Source organism: Pocillopora verrucosa, chromosome 3, assembly GCF_036669915.1.
Source record: "Pocillopora verrucosa isolate sample1 chromosome 3, ASM3666991v2, whole genome shotgun sequence".
Classification (NCBI taxonomy): domain Eukaryota; kingdom Metazoa; phylum Cnidaria; class Anthozoa; order Scleractinia; family Pocilloporidae; genus Pocillopora; species Pocillopora verrucosa.
In genome coordinates this window covers 28,204,448-28,224,747 of record NC_089314.1, presented here as the reverse complement: position 1 = coordinate 28,224,747, position 20,300 = coordinate 28,204,448, and the positions used below count along the sequence as shown (strand labels likewise).

The following is a 20,300-nucleotide window of genomic DNA, read 5'->3' as shown; positions in this document are numbered from 1 at the left end:
GGAAACATATGGATTGGTGCCACGGTCAATACAAGTTGTTGATAAGAATAACCTGCTTCATGATATGGATCTGTCTGAAATTGAAAGGAAATATGGTTTGAAAGTTGTAAAAGTTGAGCTAACCCAGAAAAAACATGTTATATAATTGACGTACAGAGTGTTAAGAAAATAAAACAGCCATAAAACATGAGTTATGCCATTTTTTTGCCAATAGTTAAAAAATGCATAGATACAAGTCATACAATGATGGATTAAACATTCGGCTTTATGTTTTATTTACCGACATAGACAAATGCTTTTGAGAGCTTACCTGAAGAGAAAAAAAATTCAGGGCCATCCTACATAGTATGGATAGGTTTTCCATATCTCAGGAGGCTTACCATTCGTAACATAACAAGAGTCATGACTGCTAAAGACGTACCTGGTTGAATCTTGCCAGAAGGTCATTGATGACCTGCGGAAACCCACAAGGACACCAGGAATCTGTCCAGGGGATGAACTGGCTTTTAAGCTTCTGGTGGAAAAAGAAATAAGAGAACACACTGTAAAATGAAAAGAGCCAAATTGACCCCAAAAGCCAAATTGGCCCCAATTTCTTGAGGGCCAATTTGGCCCATCGAGGTTCGTTTTGGACTATTTGAGCCAAAACGGGCGGAACAGGTACCATTTCAACCCCTCCAAAATCTGAATTGGCCCCTCCAAAATCTGAATTGGCTCCTATGAATTCTACTTTGGAACTTTTTCTCAATTTGGCCCCTCCAAGAGCCAAGTAGGATTGACCAATTTGGCCCCAAAAAAGTACAATAATAGTAAACACAGTGAGTAAGGTCGTTAGTTTTTGTTCTACTTTTGCTTTTGACATAGGAAGATGCTTATTATTTTTGTCATTTTTTCAGCCATTTCGGTTTAAGAAAATCCCACAGGTGTGGATCATTTCAGCTCTTTGATGCCATCTGGCCTTGATCTCATGAGGGCATCTAGAATCACTTTGGTTTGGATGTTATTCAAAATTTCTAAAGATAACCATATGATTGAACAAACTAAGTCACTGAAAATCAGAACAGTGAGCCAAGCTACTATTCTGTGTTCATAGGTTTGATTATACAATGGATTTTGAAAACACAGAGACTAAAATACCCATTCCTAAGCTATATCAAATGCTCTTTATTAATCCATGATTATCACTAGGTTACAACTTATTTTACAAAAGCTTCAATGCTATTTACAAGTCATTTCACAAGCAGTTTTATATACAATACCTTTAAAAGCAAACAGTTTTTTTTGCCCATCTATATTCAATGCACTTTTCAAAAAATGACAGCCTGTTGCAGACATAATCCAAAAAATCATATTTGATTGCTGACATATACTCAGTACACCTTTCCAAGATCATTTGCAGACACCTTTTCTATATCTGCTCATTGTAAACATCCACATCACTTTTAGGGCAGATAAAACTGGATTGATTGTCCCCAATACTTCTACAAATATGCAAAGGCCTAAATGTTGTGAGTTCTTCTTGGCTCCTGACACTGACTGCTCCATCATTTAAAACCTTCACATGATATGCATGCAAGTGGACTTCATAATGATGGGTAACAATTTCTTTCAAAACAAAAAAGACCTGTGAAGCATCTTTCCCAGGAACTGTCACAATTTTGTCTATCAGTGAGAACTGTGGTAAGAGCCCATCTCCTCCTGTGTGGACAGCTGCACCTTTTTTATATTTGGTACCAAAGACCATGCACCATTTTGCCCTGAAAAATACAACCGTCAAAAAAGATGAAAAAGATGGGTTGTCCAAGAACAAAAAACTACAACAAAAGTGCCATTGTCAAAAAATTACCATTGAATACCCTGAGCACATGTAAATATTTGTATTCTTAATACAGAATTTTTTTTTTACATTACTTGTTCTATGTAAAGTTGTTAATTCTGCTTCACCTAGTTTAAAATCTGCACTTGAATGGTGTTTGCATTAAATGAAATTACTTACTCATGAATTAGGTCTTCACCTTCCAGGGTGTCAAGCTTCTCAAGAAGCATGTTGAAGTATGCTGCCCTGTTAGCTTCTTTCTGAGTCCCTGGAAATGGCAATAATAACCTCATAATATTACAATAAGTGTCTTTGTTTTTTTTAAAAGGCATAACATATCTAATTAGACAGCAGGCTTAAAGGTTATTGGCTACAAGTTGACAAAAAATAATTGTGGCAGTTTTTTTCCAATGAATGGTCTCTACACTAAATAAATAAAAGCAGAATTGTTGGTCCTAAGGACCCCCATTAGATAAATACACATGTCTATATTGTCACAGGCAAATTCACATGCACATATGAAAGTCAGCATACTTTCAGACCAGTGGAAAATAAAATGGTTGTAATTAAATACCTGGGCCTACTTCCAAAGACTTTTCAATTGATGGATGACCATGCTTAGTGCCTGATATTTCATAGCACTGCCTCAACTGATGACGAAGAGCCAGCGTCCAAGGAATATTGGTGAAATTGCCAAGGGATGTGGCCAGCCGTTTGAGTCTTTCATGCTTTGCCTCAAATCTCATTGTCCAGGACCGTACCATGGGACCAAGCCTTAAATATCAAATGCTACATATTTACATTTTTTCCTTTTTCAATGATCAACCTTACATGTACTATAGATAACTACTGGAAAACACAAACAATAACACAAAGATTTATGTCACAAAATTATCACCCATCAAAAGAAAAGTTAAAATATTTTTAATTTCCAACTTACCTTACCATTGTCCTGGGGTAATGAAGAATATAGTGCATCTTTGGAATCACAGAGGAATTTGGGTACAACTGGGTAAAGCTAGTATGGTGATCTGTGATTAAATCCCTTAAGTAAGCTGCTTTATCAAGTGTGACTGCATCAGCAAAAACAATGTCCACTATTTCCAAAAGATTTAAGAAGAGACCCCACTTCTCATCATCACGAGGGATATGGCTGCCCATCATCAATGGAAGGAAACGGCCAAGGCACCACATCTGTGAAGCTAAAATCACATTATGATCAACAGAGCTACCAAAACACAGTTTTATCAATTTCATGAGTGAAATAAATAAAATATATATATGTATCGGTGCCATTGATCATTTACCAAAATATTCCACTACTTTTAAAAAATATACCAGAATGGTAGGATCATGATGTTAAACACATGGCAAATGTTTGGAAAATTTTGAATTACTGTAACTTGCAGTTCAAATATTACCATAACAATAAAAATGGACAAAAAGACAGCCTTTTGTGTACAAAATTAATACTAACAGTGTACACTAGGGTGACAATGCAATGATGACGAATGTATCTTGTGTCAGAGTTACAAGCAATGATTTCAAAGCTAAGACTGTATCTCTGGATAAAGCATGTTGTACGAATGAAGCTACTAATAATGCAATTTTACCTTTTTGTTTGAGAGAATTAGTGTTGGAATTTAGGGTGGCACTTGATATAACACATGGTTTGTTGGAAACATCTGGATAACCATAATCAAAATTTTTAATCCAACAATTTAAATTTTCCAAAGTGAAAAACTGCTGCTCATATATAGCATATTTGAGGAGTTCTTTGACTTCATATTGAAGAAGCCCCTCAAGGACATCATGCATTGCATCACCCGGAAGACCTTCTATGACATGGAAGTATCGTGACTGGTTCAGGGCTGATCTCAGATTTATTCCAAACTGTGAAGAAATGTCAATGGCTGAATTTTCAATGGCTGTGCACTGCTGATCATACATTGCTTTGGTGCGTAATTGGAAATCGTCTTCCACAAACTGTGGGGAATAATGAGAAAGTTATTGGATTTCAACACCACTCTTCAATTACAAACTCTATAAGACACGATTTACAACACAGTTTTTTCATGGTAAGTCACAGGATCAGGTGGTTTAATCATTAATAGAGGGGAGTATCTTTGGTTCCACATAGAATGGTTCTCACATGGCTGCTGGGAAAGTTAAGCCAAAAGTTATCACAATGAGCAAAAGCCTAGAAAAAAACTTATGAGTAGGCAGCAGAGTGCAAAGTGAATGGGAAGAGATTTAGACAGCTGCATGTAGATTGACAAAACTTATTATATTGTCAGTGGAAAAATAGTTCATCTTTTATTTTATTATATTACCTTTGAAGCCACATCATTTGCATCTCCCATGCAAACTCTGCACTTCAGTGCAGAACAGCTTCCAATTTTAAAGCCTCCAATCTCCTGGGATGCCAAATTATCACCAGAAACAAAGCTGATGGTTCCTCTCAAAGACTTTCTTTCCCCATTTATGATAAACTGGTATCCTCCATCCTTAGGAAATAAATATAGATCAAATAAAAAAAAAGAATGTTGATAGTCAAGCCCTGATCTGTCCAATATATACAATACAAATAAGACTGGTACAACATTTTTAAAGTCTGTTGCATTTCTATACTTTCAGTTTACTCTACAACAGATATTGAATGTACTGCACACTGTGGTCATTATTTAACTCTCACCTGCTCTAACTGATTGAGCTCTGTCATGAATGTTTGAAGAATTTCATTGCATCCATACTTCTTGATCACAGTTCTCTTTGCAATTGCCAGAAGCTGCATTGCCTTTAGCTGGGATCGGTGCTTAGGGTCAATATTCCCAAGAGTATAGTAAAAAACGCCTAAAATAGTATGCAACATTTAGTATGCTTACAAAGGTTAATTGATTATGACATCAAATAAGTATCTGAACTGGTTGAATCTTAATTGTGAAACAACTACACCTAAATGCCTTTCCTTACTCTCTGAGGTACATGTATGAATGTCTCATGACTTGTGACAGTATAGTGAAATAAAAATATCTCATTACCAACTTTATGTTTTGAGGTTTTGCTGCCCAGTGGATTCACAACTTCAACATCATCATAATACAATATAATCTGTAAAGCATGTGGGTCCCTAGAGAAAAGAGGGTGCTGGCGGTAAACCTGACCATCACAATAATCAGCAATCATCTCATCATGTCGTTGATGTGAGTTTTCCACCTGTTCAGAAACAATTCGTAAGAATTTACAAATAAATCACCACATTTAACATTCCACCTTTATCAAAATTTAAGAATACCACTGGGCAAAGTAATGGAAAATTACCAGCTAGGCAAATTCCCACAAGTTAAAGAACTGGTCCACATAAAACTAAGTTCCCCTATGATAAAACAAGTATGGTAAAGTGTAGATTGACTTCACCATAATTTCTGTTTACCTGTTTCAAAATTGAGGGGTTGTTCAACCACTGCTCTAAACTTTCAAGAAGAGGGATCTCAATGACTTCATCATTTAGTTGAACCCTTCTTCTTTTTGGACCTTTCTGTCGATGACCATGGAAGTTTCCAAGCACACGTTTCACAGGTTCCTGTTCAGGGGACATTACATAATGCATGTTGATTTATTACATTCCAACAAAATATCATACTGGTACAGAGACATCTAAGTTAGCCTAGCTAGCTGGTTCAAGCATAGCCCTAGCTGGTATAAAACAAGAGAAAAGACTGCACATTTCTGTCTCTGGTATTACAACTATAAATTGTTTAGGCATGTTTGAACATTGTAAGCAGAATTTGGTGTCTTTAACAGCTGTATGTTAAGGTGCTTTTCTTTTCATTAAAATAGTGATTTACTCCCTTACTATTAACAAGGAAATCCTAAATTGTACAATATACTTAATTTCTTATACTTACAACAAGACCAAAGATTTCTTTAAATGCTCGTTTTTGTCTATTTTCTGTTTCAAGGTTTTGAAATGGGCTTGCCTTCTCAGAATTTTCCTCAAATAAAGTTTGCCATGTTATGTTTTGTATCACATGATTTTCCTCTTCCTCCATATTCAAAAGCTTATTGGCAATATTTATACATACTGACTTAACAGCAGTAGAGACAAGAGAACTGGTACTCTGTACAATGTCATCCAAAGCTTTTTGTGAGAGATTGTGTGTTTCCTTGATTCGCAAAAGATATGCTGCACTCGTGTTTCTTAACTGTTCATTTTGGATATCGTCTTTGTCTTCTTCAAAAAGTGCTTCATCAATAAGCAAATCACCAGCTTGCTCTTCAGGCTCAATATCTTGCACTAAATCCTGAGGTTGTTTAACGTCACGTGCAACTCGTAGAAATCCTCTGTGCACTCTGTGTACGTGACTTCTGTACCCATAAAATTTCTTGTAAGTTCTTCCACATCCATTAATGCCACATGTAACAAAGAAATTAGGATCTTCTCTATGTACCCGCCTGAAATGGCTGATAACTAGTCCAAAATTGTCAAGGACAGCATTGCACATGTTACACGGAATACCCATCACAACTTAAACGCCACAAGGACGTAGGGATTCGGGAATGTTGAGGGGTAAACTGGTAGATCTTTAACTCGAACGAAACCGCAGCTAACGATTGGTTTACTCAACTTAAAACTGTGAACTTTTTAATGATTAAAATTTTGTTATAAAAGCGATTTCCCTCCAAAATTCGTCCTTCTTTTGCTGGTGCTTCTCTGCAGCTCCTTCTTCGTATCTCATTAGTCGAACGAACCTAGCTAGACCTCGTGCGTCGGACTCAATAATGAACTACAGTGGTGAGGAGGTTGTTTCTTGGCTCCAGTCGCATGGATTTTCTCCAGAGACTTTAGAGAGGATAGGTAAGCGAAAGAAATTTGCTTAACAACACATTTTATTGCAATTTTATGTACACAAACTTGACTCCTTCACTGATCTTTGTTCGTATCTTATCTTGCAGAAAAGGACGGTTTGGACGGTGAAGATCTCCTCGGCATTGTCCAATATGTAGAAGAACTGAGGCACTACTTTCCCTTAGTAAAAGAGCGACTAAAATTCAAGAAATTGATCTTGATGAACGCTGAACCTAGAGATGGTGCGAGTTCTTCGTCGGTAAGATAATTAATTTTCCCGCCAAAGAATTTGACGCATGCGTGATTCCCCTGACTCTCAGCGGTTTCACAACTAAAGTCATGTGTTCTCATTTTGGCGCCGAGAGATAGAGACGGTTACAATTCAAAACGGATACTGCATTTGCACAAGATGAACTTGACTTCTTTCAAGACTCTCTGATTTTAGGATTCCTCACTCCGAATTCTTAAACTTGTCCTTAAAAAAATTAATTGTTATTTTTATGTCCATATCTTAGTTTGTCTCCAATTAAGCTGAATTTTTTGCTCTTTCTCCTTCAGTGTGCAGAATCAAGTTCTACGAGCAATTCGTTTTACACGTCGACTGACGATTCACAAAACACCAGCGATGATGAAAATTTAGAACTAACATCGACACCCAATGAAAAGGGAAAATCTCCCAAGGATTTTTGTATCATGGACGAGGCGATAGAACTGGGCATTGCTAAAGTAAGTTCTTATGGGGTAAGATGGTGAAGATGGCTGGATAGTGAAGAGTACATTATCAATTCCTTTCTTCCTATTTTACCCCAAAGGAAAAAACACAAGGTGCCAGTTGGTCCGTTAAAGAAGAGAAATGTCGGGGAAAACAGCCGTCAAAAACGGTGAGATCTGCTAATTTTTATTGAAATATACTAGATATGTATTTACGTCCACTATGCATAAAACAAAGTAAACCTAATGTGTGAATTCGGTAAATTAAAAATTACTTAATTGATAACATGTTATCAGACAGTCTAATTTATTCAAAAAATATTTCTACCTATAGCTTCCTCTTGGATGGCTATCAAAGTTCCAGCTTCCATCGAGAGTAAGAAACTTTTCCGTTTTTTTTTTATTTAGTTTTTTTAAGCAATCCTTGTTAATTCATGAAAACTGAAGTGCCTAGGAGTATGATTTCCTTTCTCGATAAGTACATAGTTTGGTGAAAGTAAATTATTGATATCATCGAGGTATGATTATGTTTTTTCTCTTTTATGCACAGTTTGTTTACATTTATGGAAACTTTTTAGTCACAAAAATTACTGTTCTCCAACGACAAATAAATTTGTTCATTTGTTTACTTTTTTTACAGTTCTCTGCCTCAGTAGAGTTAGGTATCCAGGAGGGATACCTCAGTGCAAACCAGAAAAGTGAATTGGTCCGGGATGTTTGTACAAGCATCAACCACTTCACCAGCCACCCAAAGTGCTCTGAGAGGCAATGGATAGCTAAAAAAATTGTTGAAGAGTATCCATGTATGGCTGGCAAGAAACTAGTTGACTCAGACACTGAATGGGTTAGTAAATTTTAAAAATCTATCAGTTTGCTTCTTCTACTTATGGTAAAAATAGAAATTTTTGTGCTGAATTTCTTGGCTTAAACTTAGAAGGTGCAGAGTAATCACTCTGATCTTTTAAGTTCTTAAGTGTGATTGGCTGTTACCAATAATTATAACACATATCTACCATAGAATTAGATGTGTAGTGTTCAGCCAGGAGGCACAGAGTGGGAAAGGGGCAGAATAAAGTGCCAACTGAAAAACTTTAGATGATGTGAACTCCACACATTGAAAGTAATATCATTAGTTGAGTAAAGTTTACTAACAAATGTGCAAAAAAATTAGGCATTAATTTATGCAATGTCCTGACCCTTTTCCAGGGCTATTTGGAGGTCAAGATTTTCAACAGGATGAAAAAAATCCAAAAACCTAAACATCCAGCCAATCCTGCTGAAGCTGGTCCCTCTAAGGCCAAAAGGCAAAAAAAAGATTTCAGTATTTGGGCACAGCAGCCAGACTTACCTGCAGGTGAGACTCTGGCAACTTTAAAAGCCTTTGCTGAGGAAAATCGCAATGAAGTCAGGAGAAACCACCGAAAGCACAAAGCTCATAAGGATTTCATGGATAAAACATTCCCCCTCCGCCGCCATGAAATCATAACTGCCCCTAAATTGGTGAAGGCTGTGTTGATGGAGTACCCATCTCTGAAATACTTCATCCATGTAAGTATTAGCTGTAAATTGCTTGTATCTGTCAGAAATCTAAACCAGTTACAGGTTTGTTTGTTTGTTTTTTGGCCAACTTTTGGCTGATACTAGGGTACCTGTCAGAGATTGCAGTCCAATACTTTTAAATGATATGCTTCCCAATTGTACTAATTTTTTTCTTAATGGGGGAAGAGGGATTTTGTGTGTATGAAAGGCAAGTTCCTTACCAATATATTTGTGTTCCTATTAAGGGCATGAACAGTCCTTAAGAACAGCATTTCTCTCTCTGGATTCTCAGTACACATGTGGTTATGAATACCTCTAGAGTAGATTCATCGGACAAGTAAGACGACTTACATGTTATGTTTTCTGCCTTACCTTTCAATGCAGTTAAAAGCTGAGCTGTGTAGAATATTCAATGATGATAACATCCCAACCAAATTGCGGGAAAAATACCTTATGTGGCAGCAGCATATCCTAAAATATGCTGCTGCTAGCAAAGATAAGGTGGTCAATGAGGTAATGGATGGAATGGAAGCTGCCCTTAGTGAAGAGGGATGCAACAGAGAAGGTAAAAATGAGGTTTTCAATCATTTACAAAGAAGTATTATACCTTAACTTGTGTAAAACATTCTGCTGCTGTCACAGACACCTGATTAGAAGTCACCTTTGATTTTACAACTTGTATAAGCCCTGGCTTTAAGGAGAGTTTATCAAGACTGCTAGATTGGAAAGTATGCTGTTATATAGGGGTTAATGTCTCCCACTTTCACAAAAAACAAATTGTTCTGTATTTAAATTACAGAAATTAAAAGTAGGACATCCCTGCTGGTCATCAACAAAGTTCTGCGCCAGCGGAGTGGAAAGAAAAGGGGACTTCAAGAAGAAGTTGTGACCATTTTGGAGGTAGGAGTTTATAAAAACTGCTACTTAGGTACAAAAATACTACAGAACAGCTAAAATTACTGAGCCCATTTGCTATGAAGTCCAGATACTAAGCTTCAAGTACTTTGGGGTTGTATTTATTTTCCTTCTTTTTTTCCATTATTGTGATTTAGCAATTTTTTTTAAAAAAAATTTTGCTGTAGTCAAACCATAAGATAAATACTGCACATGGAATAGTTGATGTCTTTTTCCTGGGGGTTGAACACCCCACATGTACATTTGTGATATGCGCAGATACTTTGGGAGTCGTGTAGTATTTTTCAAGGCTTGAAGGGAAGACAAATTAAAAGCATTGAGCTAAATTTCCACTTCCTTTTTTAATGTTTTGGCTTATAGTTTTAGAAAAACATCCCACATATATATCATTTGAGTAAAATTAAATGAGGGTAAAGTGACCAACTGAACCCAGCAGACTAGCCAGTAATTTTGATGCTCCTTTGCACTTTGGCTTGTTTTTAATATGGTTGTAAAATTTGTTTTTATTGCAGAGAGAAGCTGATGTTGATTCAGCAGTTATAGATTACATCCAGCCACAAATTGTTATTGTTGGAGATATTTATGACATTGATCTCCTGTATATAGTCACAGAGGGGAGTATTATTTGTCAGCTCCCACAAGAAAAAATTATTGATGCTGTCATTGGGTTACTTGGCTCATTTTATGTTTTTAATGTCTCCTACAATCAGTCAAAGGCAATTTTGACTTTTTTAGAGCAAGCATTGCTTGAAATTGGGCGTGGGCAGACTCTTGTTACTGTTTCCTCCTTTTTCAATGACTTGGCAAATGCCTGAGGTAGAATCAAACAAGATTTATACTCTTGTGCAGGAGCAGGACAATTTGTTGCGGTTGTGTTATTTTGATAATTTTCTGTACTTCAAAAAATTCAGTCAGTCTTGATTATAAGCTGCCTCACATTATCACATTTGCTGAGTCATTGAAAAGGGAAGCTTTAGTTACAAGTGTCTCATGTGAAATTTCTAGCAATGTTTGCAATTTTGAGAAGTATATTGATTTAGTGAAGAGATATATTTTAGAAACTGGTTGCATTAATGTTAAAAATGTATTGTCCTATTCTTTCAAATGTTTGTCTAAGATTCTTCATAACTTTAAAATCATGGTCTGTAAAAGGTTTTAACAGTAACAATACCTAGAACTGAATAAATTAGTGTTTGAAAGATAAAATATGAGGTGTATTTTCATTATTTGATTGTGAGGGGGGATATCAGTGTGCAGAGGAAAGAGCCCTCTACTTCTGAATTGGACTCACATTGGAGCTGAATCGGCTCTTTTTAAAGGGGCCATTTGTGAGAGGGCTGAAATTTTGGGGGCTGTTTTGGCCCCTATAAATTTCAAAGTGGCCCCTGTAGTTTTCAAATTCACCCTTCACGTGGTCCAATTTGGCCCCTACAATGGGGTCGATTCAGCCCCAAAATTGGTGCCAAAAACAGCCCCATTTCAATGGGGCCGAATTGACCCTAGGCTAGTGCCAAACTGGACTCACTCGTTTTGGCCCCATTTTTGGGGCCAAATCAGCTCTTTTAATTTTACAGTGCATGTAAGTGTATTTACAATGCTACTTAGGGACTAGAGAGGGAGACCTTGAGACTTGGTGAAGTGCTTGGTTAGTCATTTACAATAGCAAACGTAACAAATAACTTTGTTGTTTTTAGCTCAAGAATTCAGTTGACAAAGAGCCTGTGGTAAAAGTTAAAGTATCTGGAGACGGGGTGAGAATGTCCCATAAAAGCTTCCTATTTGTGTGTTCATTTTCACTTCTTGGTGAAGGTCAGTGTGTGCTGTTAAGTTCAGGTAACTTCTTGCTTTTAGGTGTAGTATTTATTAATATCATTATTTTGACTCAATGGTAACTGCACAAACTTGTATTTCATTATGTTGCATTCGTTTAGTTTTGTTCCTTGTGTCATTATTCACAGGAAACCATACCTTTGCACTAATTAAAGGATATGAAGACTATGAGACCCTTAACACGGGGTTTAAAAATGTCCGATATGCCATAAGTAAGCTTGTGGAGCAGGGATACATGGAGATTGATGGAAATAAAGTTCACCTACATTTCCATCTGGGAGGTGACTACAAGGTTAGTGAAATCCATGTGCTTTATGGTTTTTGATTTAAGATAGAAAATATCATGGCTTAAAAAGTGACTGTTAAAATGTTTTTCTTCTCTTTTTACAATAATTCCTGTTAGTTGCAATGGGCATGAAAGGGGCAACATCAAACAATTCTTTCATCTAATGTTTAATCCACAAAAAATTAAAGACAGGCAAGAACCACTATTAACTTTTAAAACATTTTTGCAATAGTTAATCAACATGTTACTATGTTTCATGAATATAACTATATTAAAAAATGAACACTGTGCAACTATGCTTGTAGGTGCAACATGTCTGTCTTCTATGACGCTTACAATTCCCAAAGCACGAAGAGAAAGTTTGGGCCCAATTGGACAAGAGAACCTGGATGCTAATCTCTGCCACTGTTCGATATCCCTCCAGAAAACATAGTCATCAATGAGCTTCACCTAATGCTACGAATAACCGATAGACTTGAGCGGGGACTGATTTTAGAAGTACTCGACTGGGATAAGGTTTGTGATTTTCTTTGTAAAAACAATACTAATTACTATCTTCAAATAACCTCAAAATGGCAGTATTCAGCTTACTTTTGTAAATGTTCTTATTTTGTGTTAGACTGAAAACAAGACAAACCTGCTAATAAGAGAAAAACAGGAACACCTCGATAGACTTCTGGCGACAGTTAGATCAATAGGAATCCCCTTAAATGTGTGGAAAAATACAGAAAAAAAATTGAGTGGACTTCTCTTCTTGGAGCTGCGGAGCGTTCTCTGCTCAAGAACCAGTGAACTGCTCAGTCTGTAGTTATCTCGCTCTTTTTGTTTCATTATTTTTCAGTCGTCTCTTGAAAAAGAGTCGTTGGACTGTACATGGGTAGATGCAGTCGTTTGGTTTAAAGTTATAATCATTTTAGAATAAAGTAGATGTTTTAAGCATAATTTTATTGACATACCATACGATGGGAAAGGGCACAGAATCGTGTCACTGGCCGAACGCACTAGCACTGACTGGTTGGTTGTTGAATAACAGAAAAATGTTTGTTTCTTTCTTTAATGTTTACAGTTCTTATATCAAATAATAATCAGCCTCTAATTATTATCCTAAATAATGGGCAATGACGAAGACTAAGACGAAATCACAGTTTTGCTTATTTATTATTAAAAATACCATATTTCCTGTTGACGTGCCTCTATTTAGAAGAAGACGTCTAAATTGCAAGAAAATAAGTGACATACTTGAAATACATATTTTTGGATCAAAACAGATCAGTGGTCATTGTCTTACTATTCGTTGCGTCTATAAAGGCTTTTAAAACGAGCCACTTTACTTAGATTAATGAAGTCTTTGTCCCTCCCCCAAGGCACGAACTCAAAATACTTCTACCCATTATCATTCTTGCACATAACCCTAGTAATCGCAGATTTCTACTAACATGACATGCTTTCATGTCTCTATTTTCCATCTGGAACGGTTTAAAAAAGAAACAATTGTCATGGCCATACATCCCTGTGTTGGCTAAAGTTTGGTATCACTGTCAGAGCTAAACCGCAAGATTGATTTTCGATAAACTCGCATAAAGTCTAGAACTTACTTAACAAAGGGGCAAATTAATGAAAGTCAAGGGTGAAACGTGTTGTTTACGCTCTTTGAAGAATCATTTCTCTATACCAATACAATTTTGATGAAAAAAAAGCCCACAAGAAAATGTTTTCTTTGACTTCAAAGTCTTGGTCATTGTATGTCTATTAGATGATAAATTCCTAAAAGCAACATTTAAATCCTAGGTTTAAGACTTTTTAAACACAAAAATACGAGGATGAATACGAAATCTCGCTTAACTTTAGCGCAGACTACCTTATCGTGGATCAGTTTATGTAATTGTCTTTACTTGCTTTCAAACCTCGTAAGCTCATGTAAACAGACATCTTGTACTGATTTACTGTCAGTTTTTTAAGGTAATATGTCACGAAGCCGATTGAGCTGTCTATCCGACATGGTCATAGCAAACCTTTATGCGGCAAAAGATTCGACAGACGAAGCGCTAATGCTCGAAAGGTCAACTTGGATACTCTTTACGGTGGCCAATTTATATCATCAACTTAGTTGATAAAACCAAGTTTAATTATTATACTCCCTCACTGATGCAGTACCACAGTTTCTTTTGAAACTTCTGCATTTTTTTTGGATCAAAACAGATCAATTGTCAGTGCTTTATTCAACTTTTCGTTGCGTCTATAAAAGGCTTTGAAAATCAGACCACTTCAGTTCGATTAATTAAATGTTTGTTTTCTTCCCCTAAGGCACGAACTCAAAATACCTCTACCCATAATCATTATTGCACATACCCACAGTAATCCCGGATTTCTATTAAAATTGCATGCTTTCATGTATCTATTTTCCAATTGAAACGGTTTAAGAAATAAAAAATTGTCATGGCCATACGTTCCTATGTTGGTTGGAGTTTGTAACATTGTAAGAGCTAAACTGCAAGATTGACTTCTGATAAACTCGCATAAAGTCTAGAACTTTTTTCGACAGGGGAGCAAATTAATGGAAGTCAAAGCTGAAACTACTGTTTACGCTCTTTGAAGAATCACCTCTCTATACCAATGCAATTTTTGATGAAAAAGCCCACAAGAAAATCTTTTTGTTGTTTTGCTTAAAAAAAGTACAAACACAACTCAATAGTAAACGGTTTTCTGAAGAGTCATGTTTTCGAAATTCGAAGTTTGAAAAGACCGAGCAAGGCTGACCTAACTTAAGATGATTATCAATGAACCATTTCCCAATTGAAATTGCTATAGAAGAACGGTACTCACATTGTGAACAAAACTATTGTTTCATCGTTTCTAATTCTCCTTTCAGTTTGGTGCATATTCCCAACTACGCTTCTGTGTCAAAACTATTGAATCGGATGGTCGGGCGAAAAGCTTTAACGCATCTTGCCTTAAGCGTTTTTCTAGGTTTTTAAATAGTATCAGACATTCTTTATAATACAGGCTTCACTGTATAAAAGTCTCATTCACACACATACCTGCTCTCCCCGAAGAGTTGCCAGCTACACCTGAGCAATTTCAGGAGAATCTGAGAGTTCGAAAGGATTGATCGGGGAACTAAGCTAAGATTGAGAAGATTTGACAAGTAAGTTGACTTGATGATTTGCAAATCTTTCCCATTATAGGTATCGATAAGTGCAAATCTTTGATAAATCTCTGGCAGCTGGCTTTTATATTTACCACACCCGCCTTGCCTGGGAAATAATCTGAATGAGCGCTTACTTCGTTATATGTCTAAGAAGGCTCCTACAACATGATCTGTCATGCATTTTGACTTTCGAAGGAAGACGATACAATTGGAATTTGTAGACATTCAAAATTTTTTTTTCGTCTCTCAAAGCTCATAGGGTTCCATATTTATTGGATTTTCTTCTGTTTTGACCGTATAGTCTTGATCATAGTATTCAATTATATGCTAAATACCCAAAAGGAACATTTAAATCCTAGGTTTAAGACATTTTAAACACAAAGATGCGTCGATGTATAAAAAATCTCGCTCAACAATAGCTCAGACTGCCTTATCATGGATCAATGCTTATAACTGTTTCAACTAGCTTTCAAACCTCGGAGAACAGGCATCCTGCACTAATTTACTGTCAGTTTTTAAAGGTAATATGCCATTGAGCCGGTCAAGCTGTTTATCTGAGATCGTCATAGCAAACCTTTATTCAGTAAAGCATTCGACTGACGAATCTCTAAAGCTCGAAAGGTCACCTTGGATACTCTTTACGGTGTAAGTTATATTATTATACTCCCTCACCGACGCAGTACCACAGTTTCTTTAGAAACTTCCGTCCTTTATTTTTGGATCAAAACAGATTGATGGTTACTGTTTTACTTCACTCTTCGTTGCGTCTATAAAAGGCTTTGAAAAACAGACCACTTTACGTCGATTAATTAAGTCTTTGTCCCTCCTCCAGACACGAATACAAAATATTTCTACCCATAATCATTCTTGGACATAGCCGCAGGAAACCCGAATTTCTATTAACATGACATGCTTTTATGTATCTATTTCCATCTGGAACGGTTTCAGAAAGAAAAAATTTTCATGACCATACATCCCTGTGTTGATTGGAGTTTTCTAGCACTGGCAAAGCGAAACCTCAAGATTGACTTTTGATAAGCTCGCATAAAGTCTAGAACTTACTCAGCAAGGCAGTAAATCAATGGAAGTCAAGGGTAAAACTTACTGTTCACGCTCTTTGAAGAATCGTTTCCCTATACCAACGCAATTTTTTATAAAAAAAAAAAGGGTAATTCAGTGTTATCAACTGAGTTGTAAACGTAAGTTGGCCACCGTAAAAACTGGTCAATTTACGTTTTCAACTCAGTTGATGACACAAATTACCCCGTTATTCTCTCTCATCCAAAAAGCACCACAGTTTCATTAGAAACTTACCCCCTTTACTCTTTTGATGAAAAAGCCTACAAGAAAATGTTTTTATTTGTTTGCTTAACCACTAACTCACCACTAACCCTAAGCACAATTCAGTGGTGAACAGTTTCTGAAGAGTCATGTTTTCGAAATTCGAAGTTTGAAAAGACCAAGCAAAGCTAACCTAATTTAAGGGGAATATCAATAAACCATTTCGAAATTGAAAGTGCTATTTGAAGAACGGTTCTCTCATTGCAAATAGAATAATTGTTTCTTTTTTTCCAATCCTCCTTTAAATCTAATGCATATTTCCAACTACGCTTCTGTGTCAAAACTATTGAATCGGATGGTCATGGTCGGGCGAAATCCTATAATGCATCTTGCCTCAGGCTTTTTTCTAGGTTTTTAAATAGTATGAGACATTCTTTATGATGCAGGCTTCACTGCATAAAAGTCTCATTCACAAACATACCGGCACTCCCCAAAGAGTTGTCAGCTACACCTGAGCTATTCAGGAGAATCTGAGAGTTCGAAAGGACTGATCGAGAAACTAAACTAAGATTTTGAAGATTTGACAAGTAAGTTGATTTGATGATTTACACTGAATCTCTTCCATGATAGGTATCGATAAGTAAAAATCCTTGACAAATCTGTGGCAACTCGCTTTTGTATTTGCTACACCCGCTTCGCCTGGGAAATAATCTTAATGAGCACTTACTTCGTTATACGCTTAAGAAGGCTCCCATAACATGATCTGTTTTGCCTTTTGATGATTTACACTGAATACTTTCCATTATAGGTATCGATAAGCGCAAATCTTTGACAAATCTCTGGCAGCTTGCTTCTGTATTTGCCGCACCCGCCTTGCCTGAGAAATAATCTCAAACAACACTTAGCTCGTTGTACGCCTAAGAAGACTCCTACAACATGATCTGTTTTCCCTTTTGACTTTCAAATAAAGACGATACAATTGAAATTTGTAGACATTTAGCCTTTTTTTTTATCCCCGAAAGCTTTCAGCGTTCCATTTTTATTGGATTTTTTGCTGTTTTGATTTCATAGTCTTGGTCATGGTATGTTAATTAGAAGCTAAATACCTAAAAGCAACATTTAAATCCTAGGTTTAAGACTTTTTTAACACAAAGATACGTCGATGGATACGAAATTCGCTTAACAATAGTCCAGAATGCCTTATCATGGATCAGTTTGTTAACTGTTTCGACTAGCTTTCGAGCCTCGGAGCCTAATGTAATCAGACATCCTGCACTGATTTTCTGTCAGGTTTTAAAGGTAATATGTTACAAAGCGCTAACGCTCGAGAGGTCAGCTAGGATACTCTTTACGGTGGCCAATTTACATTATCAATTTAGTAGATAAAATTAAGTTATATTGTTATACTCCCTCACCGACGCAATATCACAGTTTATTTAGAAACTTCCGCCCTTTATTTTTTAATGAAAACAGATCAAAAGTTACTGTCTTACTCAACTATTCGTTGCGTCTATAAAAGGCTTTGAAAAACAGGGCACTTTACTCTGATTAATTAAGTCTTTGTCCCTCCCCCAAGGCACGAACTCAAAATACTTCTACCCATTATCATTCTTGGAGATAGCCATAGGAAACCCGGATTTCTATTAACATGGCATGCTTTTAAGTATCTATTTTCCATCTAGAACGGTTTAAGAAAGAAACAATTGTCATGGCCATACGTCAATGTATTGGTTGGAGTCTGGAAGCATTGTCAGAGCTAAGCCGCAAGGCTGACTTTTGAAAAGCTCGCATAAAGTCTAGATCTTTCTCAACAGGGGAGCAAATTAATGGAAGTCAAGGGTGAAACTTATTGTTTACGCTCTTTGAAGAATCGCTTCTCTATTCCATTACAATGTTTGATGAAAAAAGCCCGCAAGAAAGTCTTTTTGTTGTTTCACTTAAAAGAAGTGCAAACACAGTTCAATAGTGAACAGTATTGAAGAGTCATGTTTTCGAAATTCGAAGTTTGAAAAGACCGAGCAAAGCTGACCTAATTTAAGATGATTATTAATGAACCATTTCGGAATTGAAAATGATATTTGAAGAACGGTACTCACATTGCGAATAAAACTATTGTTTCATCGTTTCTATTTCTCCTTTTAATCTGGTGAGTAGTTCCGACTACACTTCTGTGTTAAAACTGTTGCATCAGATGGTCATGGTTGGGCGAAAAGACATGAATCATGACTCTTGGGCACACAGGAGGCAATCATGGTATCTGAGAAGGAAGTCACTCCATTTCTTTCGTTGTAAACATGAACTTCAAGAGTTTTAAGCTCAAAAAGACCCATAATTTCGAACATTTTTGTTGTTGTTTACAGGAACCTGAAGAATGGCTCAAACTGGATTGATTCTTGTTCCTTTACTCTTGCTGTCCATCGTGATTCTAGGTAAGATTTCCCAATATGCAAATCTGTAAATCAGAATCTTGAACATTTGATAGTGTAGTGGACAGGGGACGGGAACCTGGGAAAATTAAAGCCCGGAGGAGTACTGGGCCGGGGTTAGAGAGGAAAAGGAGGGAATCGGAAAGAATGCGAACGAAATCATATCATCACAAAATAGATATCCCAATGCTAGCACCACTACTGTAAAACCCAGATCCCCGATCATCTTGCCGCTAACGAATTGATTTTCTTAATTATTATCTCAGTGCAGAGTAGATCTCCAGAAATCTGTAACTCGAAGTCAGAAGTCAAGTTACTTGCCTCAGACGAACGACCTCCAAGGCATGACTGGATAGACACAATACGAATAAAAAAGGGTCTCTCCAGTGACCCGGAGAGGAAAAAAAAACAAAACAAAAAAAAAGAGGGGAATACAAAAAAATTTGCTTAGAAGATCGGACAGGTTGCGTATCCTTTGCGTCGAGGGTTTTTGCCTTAGCTTGCCAATGCTGGGGATACAAAAATCTGCCCGACTTTGGGCCTAACGTCCCAATTGAAAAGGCTACTTATTTAAATGGTTGGTGCGTGGGGGAATGGTTCAGCTTTGGAATGCCGTTGTTAGTGCCTAGAACCCAGTCCTCTCTGTTCCGAAGACGTTTGACAAAGCTTCTTGGCCGCCAACTAAGTCAAGTATATAACTTAAGTGCAACATATGATTCGTTTCATAAATTTTTTAGTGATAGTCGAGTTGGGAATTGATTAGATTTGTCTTTGTTCTGCATCACTGTTTATTTAATAGGGCTGCCAGTCAAGATAAAAACTGTTCAAGTCTTAAATATATATGGCTGGTGTGTTATCTCCCTCGGTACCTGAACTAGGAAGGTTACGTAGGAATAAGATGCGGACTAAAATGAATGATCGACTGATAAATGAGACTTGTTTGTCTCAGTCTCTTAGCACAGACTGGGAATGTTATAATAGACTCAAATAGACCAAAATTGAAAATCAAGCACAAAAATACAACTATCCCAAAAATCCTTGAAAATAAACACATTTTTATCTGATGGAAATCAAATTTGCTTGATTTCTCTCTTTGTGGAAAAAGTAACAAAGCTTGATTGTTTTCGAGAGATTTAGTAAACAGCACAGGGACTAAGGATGTTTGTTTCTAATACAGGCTAGTTGCTATGTATGAATTTACATAAGTAATGTTTTATAGTTTTATAGTTTTATAGAAATACCCTGCATTTCCAATGATTATCATCCTCAGTCCAAGAGGCGAAGCCACAATAATATTTGATGAATAAAGCTTAGCATACAGCTTCAGAAATTTTTTCATGAGTGAAATTCCAATCCTAAAGCAGTCATCAATGTTCCCTGGGAACACCTGATTTTCTATCCCTAATTCTCCATTTTCAATTTTCCTTTCTCAAATTCCTGATTTTCCATCTCTAATTCTCTATTTCCCATTCTCCAATCTCCATTATCCATTCTCAATT

The 20,300-nt window shown here is 36.6% G+C and overlaps 2 protein-coding genes and 1 long non-coding RNA gene across 5 annotated transcripts; 2 read left to right on the top strand and 1 right to left on the bottom strand.

Moving 5' to 3' along the window:
- Nucleotides 1-1,306: 1,306 nt before the first annotated feature.
- Nucleotides 1,307-6,339, bottom strand: LOC131798768 (uncharacterized). Its single transcript, XM_059116430.2, has 10 exons — nt 5,725-6,339; nt 5,250-5,399; nt 4,858-5,032; nt 4,512-4,669; nt 4,150-4,323; nt 3,430-3,802; nt 2,757-3,018; nt 2,391-2,590; nt 1,997-2,084; nt 1,307-1,757 (listed from the first exon to the last, which is right to left on the bottom strand). Exons 1-10 carry the CDS (start codon nt 6,337-6,339, stop codon nt 1,409-1,411), a joined length of 2,544 nt encoding a protein of 847 aa, XP_058972413.2. The 3' UTR covers nt 1,307-1,408.
- A 708-nt stretch (nt 6,340-7,047) lies between these two features.
- Nucleotides 7,048-13,215, top strand: LOC131769988 (uncharacterized). 3 transcript variants are annotated; one of them, XM_066163306.1, is made up of 11 exons: nt 7,048-7,391; nt 7,478-7,546; nt 7,711-7,752; nt 8,017-8,220; nt 8,583-8,924; nt 9,300-9,480; nt 9,715-9,815; nt 10,343-11,581; nt 11,789-11,952; nt 12,252-12,462; nt 12,566-13,215. In XM_066163306.1, exons 1-8 carry the CDS (start codon nt 7,359-7,361, stop codon nt 10,643-10,645), a joined length of 1,275 nt encoding a protein of 424 aa, XP_066019403.1. In that variant the 5' UTR covers nt 7,048-7,358; the 3' UTR covers nt 10,646-11,581; nt 11,789-11,952; nt 12,252-12,462; nt 12,566-13,215. The 3 variants fall into 3 exon arrangements, with proteins under 3 accessions (XP_066019403.1, XP_066019402.1, XP_066019401.1); XM_066163305.1 differs by having other exon boundaries at nt 10,343-11,639; XM_066163304.1 differs by having other exon boundaries at nt 10,343-11,663.
- Nucleotides 13,216-16,865: 3,650 nt separating this feature from the next.
- Nucleotides 16,866-20,084, top strand: LOC131769992 (uncharacterized). The gene is made up of 3 exons (XR_009339092.2): nt 16,866-16,962; nt 18,736-18,804; nt 19,068-20,084. It is a non-coding gene; the product is annotated as an uncharacterized lncRNA (long non-coding RNA).
- Nucleotides 20,085-20,300: the final 216 nt, after the last annotated feature.

Coding starts and splice junctions, on each gene's coding strand:
- LOC131769988 (XM_066163306.1), top strand. CDS start 7,359: ATGGACGAGGCGATAGAACTGGGCATTGCTAAA. Junction 7,547..7,710: donor GAAAACAGCCGTCAAAAACG/GTGAGATCTGCT, acceptor TTCTACCTATAG/CTTCCTCTTGGATGGCTATC. Junction 8,925..9,299: donor CTCTGAAATACTTCATCCAT/GTAAGTATTAGC, acceptor CTTTCAATGCAG/TTAAAAGCTGAGCTGTGTAG.
- LOC131798768 (XM_059116430.2), bottom strand. CDS start 6,339: ATGGGTATTCCGTGTAACATGTGCAATGCTGTCCTTGACAATTTTGGA. Junction 3,803..4,149: donor CAAATGATGTGGCTTCAAAG/GTAATATAATAA, acceptor TATTCCCCACAG/TTTGTGGAAGACGATTTCCA. Junction 2,591..2,756: donor TACCCCAGGACAATGGTAAG/GTAAGTTGGAAA, acceptor TTGATATTTAAG/GCTTGGTCCCATGGTACGGT.